A 13,715-nucleotide genomic window follows, 5' to 3' on the forward strand; every position below is an offset into this window, starting at 1 on the left:
CATGAGCTTTGAAGGATATTTGAAGCTAAAGCAAATTTACCATGATTTTGCTTGTCATTCAAGGAAAAGATCAGACATTCATTTTCAAGATTAATATAGGGTGTTTTAAATAAAATTATTTTTTTACTTTTCTAGCAGTGTTTCATATCTCCATTCTCCTGCTCTTTTCTGTCAATTAAACAGAGTTTTCCAATCCAGCCCTTGCCTGGAATATTTTTGTAAAACCTGCAGGTTCTTCTGATTCTGTTTTACTGTATGCACATGCAAGCACTTGGCTAAGTATTGCTTGCCAAGTGATATTTAAGTATTCATGGTATTTGTCCACTTTCAGTTGCCCCTTTCTAATTGATCCTCTTGCAAACACTGGGACTTAATCAAAAGCCTCAAGGCTTGGCAGGTGGTGAGACATTGGTACAGGTTGCCCAGAGCAGTTGTGGTTGCCCCATCCCTGGAGTGTTCAAGGCCAGGTCGGATGAAACTGAGCAGCCTGGTCTTGTGACAGGTATCTCTGTCAATGGCATGGGAAGTGGAACAAAATAGTCTTTAACGTCCCTTTCAACCTAGGCCACTCTTTCCTCACAGCTTCTTATTTTAAAACTCTTAACCCTGCGCTGAATCAAGACCAATCTCAGTCCTCTTAGACCTTCTCTTGTCAAGGGCTTCATTTGAAACAGGTCGAAGCAGGCTGAAGTGTTTTTACTAAAGCCTATCAGTGTTTGTGCAGTTACATGGTTTCTGGAATAGAGCGTTTACCCTTGCAGGGTGTCCTTGTTCACCCTGAGCTTTTGCTGTGAAAGCTGATAGCACATCAGCTGCTCAGCATTTGTGAGTAAGCAAGAACACACCTGGTCCCCCTAATGACTACTCAGCACCACTTAAGGGCTGATCAGAATTGAAAGCTCTATTTACAAACTAAAAATTGCACCCGTCTGAAACACAGCATACAATTGCAATGCCATCTTAGTCAGAGGGCAATGCTCAGCGTATTTTAGGATCCCAGCACCAAAAGTGATATCCATGATGGTTTGCTTGTGCACCACTGGCACTTGAAGCACCAAGACTCATTAACTATCCCATGACTGACCTTCAAGATTTCTATGTATTTTTCTCTCTCCCTTCTGTTTTCTGTGGGGGCATCTGTCTGATCACTGGGATACCCAGCAGCTACTGAAACCTCTTTTGGCAAAGAGGTTAGAAATTGGTAGTGCTGAACATGAATCTCCTCTCAGTGTGCTTGGAAATGTGTTAGAGGGATTAGGATCAAAGTATTCTCTTCCCCTTTGGGGAGCAACCATATTGCTAGCATGCTTTCAATGACACAAGAAATTCAGCCCCTGCAGGAATGATTTCTGGTGGTCATTAAGACATAAAGCCAAGCTGATTTGAGGGTGTAGGCCATCCTTCAATTACAGCAGCCTTTGTTGACTACAATGTCAAATATATGATACAGAAATGAAACTGCTTAAAACGGCTGGATTTTTTTAGTTTTCCCTATTTTGAACACTTTAGTGTTAATAAAAAATAAAAGATGATTTTCTCTAGTTACAGTTTTATAACTTACTAGTTTTGTTTGTGTTTTTTATTAGTCTTATCAAGTGCAATAAAGAGTACAATAACTCATTACAAATAAGAGTTGAATATATCTGTGGTCTGTTCTTGCAAGGCAGTGTGGCATATATATTAACAGCTTTTTTTGGCAGCTGGACATTTAAAATGTTTCTAAAATTTATCTTGACAAGCTAACTCAAAATGTTATATATATATTCCTTTCACCCAAGATTTTTTTTTCTTCTTTTCTTGTTAAAGAAAATTGTTAAAGGAAACATTGGAAAATTGTTAAGGGAAACATTAACAATAAGGAAAATTGTTTAAAAATATTGCTATAAGAAATAAGCATTTTGGAAAGCCAAATACTTTTCAATTGAAAGTTTCTGTAGAAACCGTTTGATTAATTTACAGGAACCTTAATCTCCTCCTAACTATAAGAGCTAATTAATCTTGGAATAAATATAGCTTCGAAACTGTATAGTAGAGATGAGGCATAGGTATTAATTATTAATAGTCAATGCTGTAAGGCTGAAAAATAAGTACTCAGGGGAAAATCTTTCCAGAAACTCAAATCAAAATACACAAACAAATATAGGGGTGACTATTTCCAGAAGTATTAGCAATGACTAGGTGTTTATCTTCCTCTGACAGTTAGAGAGCATTAAGCACATAATTGCTCTGTGTCTGAAAGTCTCCAAAAATTATAAAGGAACCTCTCAGTTTTCTGGAAGATTCAGCTGAATTTTGTACACATTTGCAATCTTCCATCAACAGAAGGTCACAACAGAAATCTGGGCTCATAGAAACTGCCTGCCAGTTGCATGACCTCTATGCAAAAGCCTTGATTGCTTAATTGCTTGGTGTCTTTTCAATATGTTTTTAACCCATGAAGGTCAGGTCTTAGTGAAACATGTTTGATTTTGGATATTTTAGGTAAATCTGCATTCCTGGGGCTTTGAAGAATTTCATTCGTGTTTCCCCTCCTTCATTATTCACGTGGTTGGTATGAGGGTTTCATATTTTAAAATTGGCTTTTTTTACCTCTGACTGTTTTGTTACAATAAGTAATCAACTTTTTCAAACAGTTGTAAATGCTGATGTGGTCTGTGCTGATATTTCAGCTTAGTATTTCAAAATTCAAAAAGAAATATCAAGAAAATTGTGTTGCATTTCTGCTAGATGAAAATAGTGAATACTCTTAACTTTCAGTTTCCTGGGAGCAGTACAGCATGGTTCACTGCCCAAGTCCCCCTTTGCTGTCTGAATCTTCATCTAGGACTGGCCTGATGGTGGATGTGGGATGGGTCTGTGAAGAGGTTAAGGAAAAGAGCACTTGTATATTTGTGTGTCTTGACTGCTTTCCTATCTGCAAATTCATTCTGGATTATGTATCTTTAAACCACTGCAGACTGTATAAGATTTCTTAAATCAGATTGTCTTTACCTTTTTATGATCAACTCTCAGCTCCCATTATTCAGAGTGAAACATATAAATAATTTATATGTATGATCTAAAAAAAGAATGAAATGAGCTAGATATTTCTGGTAAGTCAGTGAAACCATCATTGCTGATTCAATTCTGTTTCTTTCATCTTTGCCCTAAAAAAAATGGGAAAATGGAATAGGTAAAGAAAAGTTTGGGGGGTTGTTGTTTTATTGTGGCTGTTGTGTGAAGTTTGAGATTATTGGGATTTTGTTTTGTTTGCACCAGGGTTCTATATCAGTCTCTCAGTGATAAGTGAACTTCAAATAGAAATGTGCTGCAGAGCTTCTCTACTGTAAACTATATGTGTGTGAGTTTCTGAGCAACTAGCACACAAACAGCAGATATTGGAAAATTTTCTTTCCAAGGTATTTGTTTTGTCAAAAGTTCTCTTTCAGAAAACTAATTTGCAGTTGTCCTGACTTCATCTGAATTCTTGAGATGTTATAATTTTTAAAGTAACAATTTTATGTCAGTTGTTAACAACTCCTACAAAATATCTACCCCTGGCCTTTCTCTGTAGTAGAATTACTAAAGCTTATGAGGAGAAATGATAGCCCATGCAGGATATTTTTAGTATTGCATATGGTTTAATAAATGCTAGGATTTCTTTTTGCGGTTGACCAAAGGGTTTTAGAGCTAGAATGAAAGGGTTAAAAATGAAATGCCTTAGTGCGAAGCCTTCCAGTGTTGAGCATGCTTAGTAAAACTGAATGCTGTGCTTTTTGACCAGCTGCTTCCACAGCACAAATCTTATTTTACCGGACAGATTTTTGCTTACATGAAAAATACTAATACAAAAGCTGCTGGCTGTGGTCAGAAGTGGCACTTGAATATCAGCATGTTTTTTTGTCTGACTAAAACATCCTCCTGAGCAGGTCAGCTAGTGCTAGCAGGGGATGTGCTAAGGCTCTTAACTAAAATGTGAGCCTAACTTTTGGTTACAGAAGCATCTGAGTTTATTTGCTAAGAGAAAAAAAAAATCTTTTCCTGCCAAAAGCACCTTTTCCTGTAAAGTTATGCACCTAGTGACAAGCATCTATACCTCTCTGCTCTGTATTAGCTGCCCATATTCTGAACATTTCCTGGAAAAGTGCAATCTTTTTCCCATGAGATTTTTAGCTATTGCTAGAAGAGAAAAATAGCTTGTGTCCTGTGTGTTTTGACTGAGGATAGTACTTGGACATTCTTCAGTTTTAAGACAAGACTAATGAAGAGACAGTGTTGAAGTTTCTGAATAGTCCATCCTACTGTCTGATATGATAATTTTTCTGGAAAAAAATGCCTGAAACTATGAGACTAAAATGTCCACTGCAAGCTGAGGACTACAGCCTGCCCCCTTTAAATGGGTCTTTGAAATATCTGTTTTATTTCTATCTCAACTGCATCTATTGTACAGGCACTGGTGTTATCAAGTATGCTTATACAGTACAATTTCAATATGGAGGTACTCTTCTCGTTTATGTATGTCTCAGTGAAAAAAAATTCCTACTTCTCATTTTGGGTACCATATGCATTTACAAGGCTATTTTTGTCTGCTCTGATCCATATTAACCTTTGGTCTCTGCTTTGTCTTTCCAGCACTGGCTTGAACCCAACAAGTCCATCTTCAAGCAAATGAAATGTAAGTCTTGAAGGCTCATGTTTCTAAACAGATTGTTAAATAACTGGAGATATTCTTGTGTTTCCGTGCAGTAATTTAGAATAAGCTTCATTTGTTTTTTCAGTGTAAACAGGTCTTTCTTGTTAGCACATGGAGGAGTTCTAAAAACTCCATGCTACCCTGATCTTAGCATCTGACAGTGCTTTGCACATCAAAAACTTTTCCTTACTGCTCATGGCTACAGCCAGAGGCCAGCAGTGGGTGGCAGATCTGGTCAGAAGACCTGTAGTTTCCAGCTCTCATTTTCAGTCCTATGCAATCAGCCACTGGGAGATGGCAATAAAAATGGAGTGTGGCAATTGTTTCTGGGTCTTTCCTGGTTTTCCTTTCTGCTGCCCCTTGCTTTCTGAAAATGCAGAGCATTGGCTTGAGATCATTTTTACCACAGTTTTTACAATTTTCAGCAAACTCAAGTATTGTGGCCTAAGTGTTGAGCTTTCTGCCACAGGTGGGGGCAACTTAAGATCAGTACTTTAAAAAGTGTCTTTAAAGCAGGAATGTATTACTTTAATTATCTTTTTCAAATGTCACTGTCCGGCCTATGCTTTCCATTAAGTAATCCAACTGTGAAGACCTCTTCAGGAAAGAGAACTGCTTTGGTACTCAGCTTATATCCAGCAGCAGAAGACAGTTTATTTGGCAGTTCTGGAGAACAGAGGTAGTGCATTAGAAGTTGGGTCTTAGCCATTATCTGTCTATCTATCTGTCTTTTAATCTATCTACCTACCTATCTACCTACCTGCCCACCTATCTACCTAGCTTATGAAATGAAGTAGAATTTTATTTCATATTGCTTGTATACAGTTTTCTGTTTCAAGCATAAATACAAGGAGCCTTTTGTGTGGGAGATAATATATTTGCTTTAAAATGTGGTGAGGCTTAAGAGATTGTCTAAGACATAAAAACCAGTTAATGCTGGATGTTGACTGCACTATATGCAATACTTCAAGGAATTCTTCCATTAATGCAGTCATACTGCAATATATATATACATGTGTATATATGCCAACACACGTGTATCTGGCATATTCAGTGTGAACTTCTATAACTAGTGTTTAGCTAGCTGGAGTACTATCCAGTAATAAGTTCAAAAATGTCAAATTGGAACTAAGTTGTGCTCCTCAACAATGCTAGCAAAGGAAGAAAAGAGGGAAGAACAGGCATTGTAATAACTGTAATTCATCTTAATCTCCAATGTGTTATCAAAAGTACAACAGTCAAATGTATCACCTGGCCTGCATTTGTATCACTGATTTTACCCAAAAAAAGCATTAGAGCTGATTCCTCTTGTGCACTTTGCGTAGCACCACATGCGGGGACTCTGCCAACTCAGATGTACTGAGTGTGTTTTGACTTATTCAAAACAGCCTTTCCTGCACATAGATGTTGAACAGATGTGATAGATGGTGGTCCATAAATTCTGCAGATGTAGTGATTTGGTGGACTCATCAGAGGATTTCTGTGGCTTTTGTGATAGAATCCTAGTCAAAACTCCAAAAATAAATGGATACATAGCAAAAAAAGCAAAATAAAATGCAGCTAGCATTAGGTTGTTTATCATGGCAAAAAGGTCTTGAGAACAGCAGCCAAAGAGAATGAGATGCTAACAAAAGATTTTTGTTACCAGACTTAGATTTAGGGCACAGAAGTTGAATCAACTATATGATTACGTTTAAAATTACTAGTGTAAGTTAACTTTCTTTTATGTCACAGAAGAAGGACTTTAATTGCTACAATAACCCCTTAAGAAAAAAGAATAAAAGCTATGTATATATATTTTGTACATGTGTTGAATCCATGAAGATTATGCTCCCACAGGTTTCAAGGACATTTTTTGTATGAATTTGGCCTCAAGAACATTTTATTTATTTTTCTAAAAGTAGGCTATACTAATATAGAAAATCAAACAATTTCTAAAGGAACAAGGTTAACTCATATTTGATCTAAAAATATTCAATTTACTATGAAAAGGTTTAGACTCAGAAGAAGAAAGTATTGATATGCATTTGTAAAATATCCCAGTGTCAGGCAGCACAAGTGAGGAGTGAAATTAGTAGAAGGTGGAAAGTCTAAAAACTGTACCAATGAAGTGACTGGTTAGTAGCACATGCCTCATATATGCGTAACTTCTGGGAAAAATGATGGCAGAAAACTGTCCACAGTGGCTGTACTAGATGGATATTTCCTTTTATTTCTTTGCATTAAGGAATTCAGGAAACAATGAATAATTTTCTCTGATAATACTAATGACCCAAAAAGGTCTAAATTCAGTTGAACACTTAGATTTACATGGAATTGTGAAGTACTTGCGTATGTGCAGAAAAAGTTCTAAAAGTACTGTGTTCTTGAGCTCAGCTACCATTTTCCTTCAGCACAGCAGCAAATTTTTGTCTGTTTATTCATTCAGCTCAACATTGACAAATATTTAGAGCAGAAAAAGTTTGACTAGTAGAAGTATATTAGTATACATTTTAGTGAGTACTAGCTTTCATGGGCCTCAGTAATACATGAATCATTCAGGCATAATTTCTCTATATAATCAGGTTGTACAGAACTCACAGTCTGGCAACAATACATTTCTGTCTGTGGAACAGAATGTTGTATCTTTGAAGCTCTGAAGTGTCCATAGGATCTTGTGACATGTGTTACAATTTTAATTTCTTTGGCTTTGGAAAAATTTGCTTTAAGTTCATATTTAGTAACAATGGTATATGACAGGAAGAATCCTCTAAAATATTTTATATTTTGTCTTATCAAATATGAAACTATATTTAAATGTGTTCTGGTGCCACACAAAAAGAATGAAGGCATAGTATCTTTTTTGTCTGACCATCTACCTTTCATTTGCCATTGTCATTGTAATGTTAGTGTCTTAATATGATGTGTAAAGTCTATTTCACAGCTTCAGCTTTTTTTACCACTAATTTTGCATGAGAGGGAAAAATTTAGTTTCTGAGAAATGTCCTGAACCACTGCCTGGGTTGTTTGCATAGACTGTAGCCAGTTGGTGACCCATGATCAGCAGTTGTAAGCAGTCTACTTCCCATAGTGTGAAAGAAAACTCTCTGGAAGGTTGCCTAAGGAAGCTGTATCTTTGTATTCAGGATACAGAACTTCTGAAGAATTTTTTCCTGTTCTTTTGCATGTTTTTGTGTATAGTGTCATTATCTCCCAAATGCTGGCAGTAAAGTTCTCTATTTGGCAATCTTATATTTTATGTTGCTTAAATGCTTGCATTTTTTCTCTAGGAATGTTATGGTGCAAAACCGGAGTCACATCAGTGCTAATGTTTAACTAAAGAAGAGTTTTCCCATGCATTTTCTCTCTTGCTGCTTTTTGATTACTTTTAAAGATTATTCTGCATATATAGAAATATGCAGCTCTCCTGAAACCTGCTTGGTGGGAAATATCCAAATATGTGGGTTTTGTGCTTGATGACAGTGGAACACAATAATTTCTGTTGCTCTGATGTGCAGGAGTTCTAAATTTCCATGTTTTTCTTGCTGCCTTGCATAACTGAAAGAGCATAGGTTTAGATTACATATCAGAAAATTCTTTACTGTGAGTGTGGTGAGGCACTGGAACATGTTGCCCAGGAAAGTAGTGGGTGTCCTGTCCTTTGAGGTGTTCAAGGCCAGGTTGGAACCTGATATAGTGCAAATTATTCCTGCCCAGGAGGGCTGGAACTAGATGAACTTTAAGGTCTCTTCAAACCCAAACTATTCTATTATTCTATGATCTAAAACAGTAATGCTAAAAGGATGCTCTCCTGTGTCAGGTCATGAGAATTTTTCAGTTAATTTCCGTGATCTCTAATGCTGTCCTAAAACCTGAAAGGAGGTGGAATGAACCAGGGGATCTCGGTGCAAAATAAAGAAAAGTTTAATCAAATATGAGATCCATAAATACATGTACAATGAGAGTGGTGGTTTTGTGTAATCCTTTAGGCATTAATCTGAATGCTGTGTATTCTATGATCCACATGAAGATTTAATAGCAGCATTTTAAGCTTTATTATAAACACCTGATAAAAATCCACCTTGCCCTGTGTTGTTTTGTAACTATTGAGTGCAATGTGGGAGACCCCTAGTTTGAGATTTATGATAGATCAGGTATCCCTTATACATAAAACACTGAGTAAAGCTCTGTCTGTTTTAAAATTGCTCAGCAAGGAGTATGGATAAACAGCTGATTCATCTGGAAAGGGAACAGGTATGTGGAAACAACTGCATATGTCTTAATGGTTCCCCAGAAGTGCTTCTGCAGAACTAATGAATATGAGGACTATTTTAGTGTAATATTTTTTCTTGGTTGTTTGTTTGTTTCTTAAATTTCACTAAGCTTTTTGTAGGATGCTATACTTCAGAAAATATGTAACATCAAGGAGAGATGCAGGAATTTTTCTGCAATGTTGCATTCTCAGGACTATAAAGATAATATTAACATCTGCTTTTGGCTTTCAGTATCCAGCTCTACTTCATGTTTAATATAAAAAAAAAAACAACAAAAAAACAATGCTGACAGTGCAGAACATTATACAAGGTAGCAGTTGTGCTTGGTGAAAAGGAGATTGTGAAAAACAAACATTCCAAAACGTGTCAGCTGAGAATTTTCCATCTTTCTCTATGTGATTGACACTTGTAAAATTTCAATAAAGTTTTTCAACAGCTTTTAAAAACTATTTTCATCTTTCATATTGTTGTGGTTTGCCTCAGACAGCAACCAAGCACCACACAGCCACTTGCTCAGACTCCCACCATCAGGATTAGGGAGAGGAAGAGTAAAAGCTGGAAAACTCATGGGTTAAGATGAAGAAAATTTAATAGGGAAAGGAAAAGCACACACAAGCAAAGCAAAACAAGGGATTCATTCAGCCCTTCCCACAGGCAGGAAGGTGTTCAGCTACGTCCAGGACAGCAGGACCCTACCGCATGTAACAGTGACTTGGGAAGACAATTATTCCAGAAGTTTCCCCTTCCTCTTTCTTCCTCCTACTTTATGTACTGAACACGATGCCATGTTATCTGGCATGTTCTTTTGATCACTTGGGGTCATCTGTCCCGTCTGTGTCTCCTTCCAGCTTCCCATGCACTCATAGTCTCCTTATCAGGGTGTCAGTATGGAAACATCTCTGTGTTATCAGCCCTATGTTCAACACAAATCCAAAATACAACCCTATACCAGCCACTGCAAAGAAAATTAACTCTACCCCAGCACCAGCTACTCAAAACCACTGCACATAAATGTTTTCTTTATTTTTTTTTTCAGATTCTTTTTCTATGAAGAAAATGGTAATATGAATGTGTGGGGTTTTTTTTTTTTTTGTAGACTGCTTCAGAATCGTTCATGTGAAACTCAGTCCCTTACTTACTGATGTCTGTAACCGAGGGAGGCTCTCCCATATCCCTCTTTGTTCTGGTCATGGTGTTGTAGGTTTGGGTGTGCTTTAGGGAGATTCTTTCTGTTTGAAGTACATAGAATACTGTATCATAGTTTAATGTAAGTGAAATAAACTTTAAAAACATACAATCAGTTACCTGGAAAACTATGCTCTGTGTATAGCTCCTTCACGAATGTTTAGATCATGGCTTGTGTCAGCATTCAACATAACTTAAATGATTTTATTTGTACTTTTTCCTTCACTTCCTATGTACTGTTAGCATATAAACTGGAAAATAATGGTCTTGCTTCAATGGAATTCACTGTCAATACTATTCTCCACACTAAAGTCCTTTGAAATTATTGTAATTTTGAATGGTTTTTAGTGAGATAGTGAACTCTGATGGTAGGAAATTCTGTCAGACCCTTAGGTATTTCACTATGCCCGCTGCTTCTTATTTGAAAGATAAAGGATCTTCTGAAAGAAAAGGTTTATAAGAAATAGCTATTAAAAAACAGATTATGTGTTGATCAAATGTGCTTCTGCAAATTCTGCTCTGTTTTGGGAAGATTTGTTGTTAATGTTTTCACTACTTCATATGTAGTCAAAAGTAATTTTACTTTCAAGGAATTGAGAAATTATCTAGCTTGACAATCACGTCCCTTGAGCTGATAAAATTCAATCCCTCTCTTGGTTTCTTCTGTGAGAAACCAAAGAGAGAACATGAAGTCCTCATGCGTGTTTTTCCAATGTGGTATATCTAGAAGATAAAGGCCTTGCTAAATGTTTACATATCTTCAAATGTCTCTTTGGAAGAACATTAAGTTTATGATATACCTTAAAATTAAGATGGACAGTAAAGTGGATAGCTTTGGGAGTTCCCTCCTTCCCCATTCAAATATTCATTGTGGCTCATTTTTTGAGAATAAGAAAAAGGAAACAAGGATCTCCTTCTGTAATTGCAGGGAACTTTCTTATCTCCAGAGATTAATAAGGTGGATAGGTTCATATTCTTTTTACCATTCCAAACTGCAAGTTGTTTTTGTTCCATTCTTGCACAGGAATAGAGAAGGGACCTTGGCTTAGCAGGCTGCAGCAGACTTGTATTGCTGCACTGCTGAGGAGGAATATGGTTACAGGAGCTTGAGTCTAGGAAAAGATTTGCAAAATAGGATTTAAGCTGCCTTGACAAATCTCCTGCGTGTCCTGTGCATTGGTGTGTAGTTCTGTCACATACTGTTCTTCTGCTGCAAGTAAAACATTTCCTGCTTTAACCTTTCCTATGAATGCGGGCTTTTTATAGTGCAGTGTAGGCTGTCATTTCCTCACTGTGATACTCTTTGCATATAGGGCATCTGATACTTTTATGTGGTTACCATATACTGCCAGGATGGGACTCTTCTAATATAACATTTTTTCTTTATTTATTTTTACCATGGACAAATATTCAATTATTTTTTTATTGACATATGGAAAATTAGGTAAAATTCAGTACATTTTTGGGGTCTTGCAGCAGGTTTGTATTTGCTGGGATGCTGAAGACCCATTCATTAGGTATTCTTTATCTGCATCACTATTTGCAAACTAATTCTAAATATAGCAAAACATTTATAGGTTTTTTTTTCCTTTTTTTTTTCCTTCCCCAGTGGATTGCTTGTTTAATAGAGGTTGTCTCTTCTGTAATGTTTTTAAAGTGGAACAGTATTCCAAAAGCACTGGTTTTCCTCCATTTCTTAGTTTTAACATGGCTATTGAGGAGTGACAGAACCATTTAAGATGACTTTAGTTGTCTTTTGCTTTGTCCAGGCAACATGATACCTTAATGAGTTTCTGCATGGCTGCTTTCCTTTATGGGACAGCAATTTCACTTTACCTTCTCCTTTGCTGTTACAGGGCAGGGAAGACATAATGATGTCTTCTGTTTTGCAGTTTGCAGTCACTATATAAGACAGTGCTGCAGTCACATATAAGACAGCAAAGCCTAGAGAAAACAAACTGTTTCTCTAGCCTTTAGAGAGCTTCTCCAGATCTAAAGTGTGAAAGTATCTCTAGAGAACAATTAAGGTTTTTTATTTTCTTAATTTCCTCTTAATTTCTATTTATTATTGATTATTTGCTTTTTTCTTTTCCTGTGTCTTTCATATTTCCATTCCTATCCCTTCTGAAATTCCTCTTTGGGTGTTAAATGAATAGTTATTTAAACAAGGGGAACAAAGTGAAATAAGCAGTTCTAGTTGAGGCTGACTGTACTTAAAATAAGTACAATGTGAGGTTTTGAAAGAGGAAAATATTCCTTTATCTTCAAGAAGAGTTAAGCCTTCCAAAAGATACTCACCATAACAAAATATTTAATGCATTTTCATTTCCTATTGTTTCTGTACATCACATGGAACTGTGTGATATCCAGAGATGTGTTTCTGCAACACTGCAGCATATAGGTAAATACTGCAGTCAGAGTAGCTTGAAAAGTACAGTGACTGTTGAACTAATTACCATATGAAGTTTATACAAGCCCATGAACTGGTAAGCTTTAGAAGATAGTACCATAAATTGTTCTGGTAGTTTACTAACTTCTGTTATAATTTAAAACTTTAAAAAGTAATTCTTTAATTACCAGTAATTACCTGGCATTGTCCTCCATTTTCTCTGGTTTTTTTGCCCTTTTCTTCTGCTTTCCCTTTTCCTACTGTAAAAGCACTGTCCCTACAAGGTTTCAGGAATCTAAAATTGACTGTACATTGAGAATATATCAAGACCAAAATATTTTAAAACTAATTAGAATATTATAGATCTGCACTTTGCTCTGAATCAAAGTGCCTGAGAGGCAATGATTTCAAAATTTAAATATTTCCTGTTGTTGTGATCCCTTCCTCTTTCTCCTTTCTCTTTTCCCCTTCACCTTTCTTTTCCCTCTCTTTCTTTTCTATTGAAAGCATTGTATGTCAGGCCTGGTATTGATTCCACTGCTCAGAGTTAGGTACTATAATCTTATTAAATACTGGGAACAGAAATATTTCTACTGTCTTTAGTTTCATTAACTAAATGGTTTCTTCAATTTTGTAGTATTATCATTGCTTTCTGTTTATCATTTTCCAAAAAAGACTAACCCAAAATAATATAATAAAGCTCTTCTTTGAATCTCTGCCTAATCTAACCATTAGTAAGACACTTAAGTCATTATTACTAAGACACTTTAAAGTCACTCCTTCAGAGTGGCTTAAGCAATGTTTGCTTGCTATTGTTCTCATTCTTTTTCTCTGTTTCAGCTCATCCACCATACACCATGTGCTTTAGAGTGAAATTCTACCCACATGAACCCTTGAAGATTAAAGAAGAGCTCACCAGGTATTTTTCGTTTGGTTTTTTGGCTTTGTTTTGGTTCTTCTTTTAGTCTGTGCATTTAATGTACATTGCAAAGAAGTTCAATAAAAGGTAGATTGTTGGGTAGGGTTCTCACTGTTTCTGATGAAATTAATACAGGCTGACATTTGCAATATCAATAATTTTCTTTTCACTGTGATACATATAGATTTTTTTAAAGCAGTTTAAAGGAAAGTTACACAAGAACTTTGAAGAAATGAAGAAGTGGTCAAATGACTGGAAAAAAATTATCCTGGTTCCTTTCCTTTCCTTTCCTTTCCT

General features: G+C 36.2%; 1 protein-coding gene across 1 annotated transcript in view; it reads left to right on the plus strand.

Annotated features, from left to right (window-relative positions):
• Window positions 1–13,715, plus strand: part of FRMD3 (FERM domain containing 3) — a 120,852-nt gene that overhangs the window by 64,459 nt on the left and 42,678 nt on the right. Inside the window, exons 3-4 of the mRNA XM_062513136.1 lie at window positions 4,612–4,654; window positions 13,340–13,418. Of these exons, the coding sequence (XP_062369120.1) occupies window positions 4,612–4,654; window positions 13,340–13,418 (122 nt within the window). The remainder of the gene's footprint in view (window positions 1–4,611; window positions 4,655–13,339; window positions 13,419–13,715) is intronic.

The sequence above is a fragment of the Cinclus cinclus genome, chromosome Z (assembly GCF_963662255.1).
Source record: "Cinclus cinclus chromosome Z, bCinCin1.1, whole genome shotgun sequence".
Taxonomy (NCBI): domain Eukaryota; kingdom Metazoa; phylum Chordata; class Aves; order Passeriformes; family Cinclidae; genus Cinclus; species Cinclus cinclus.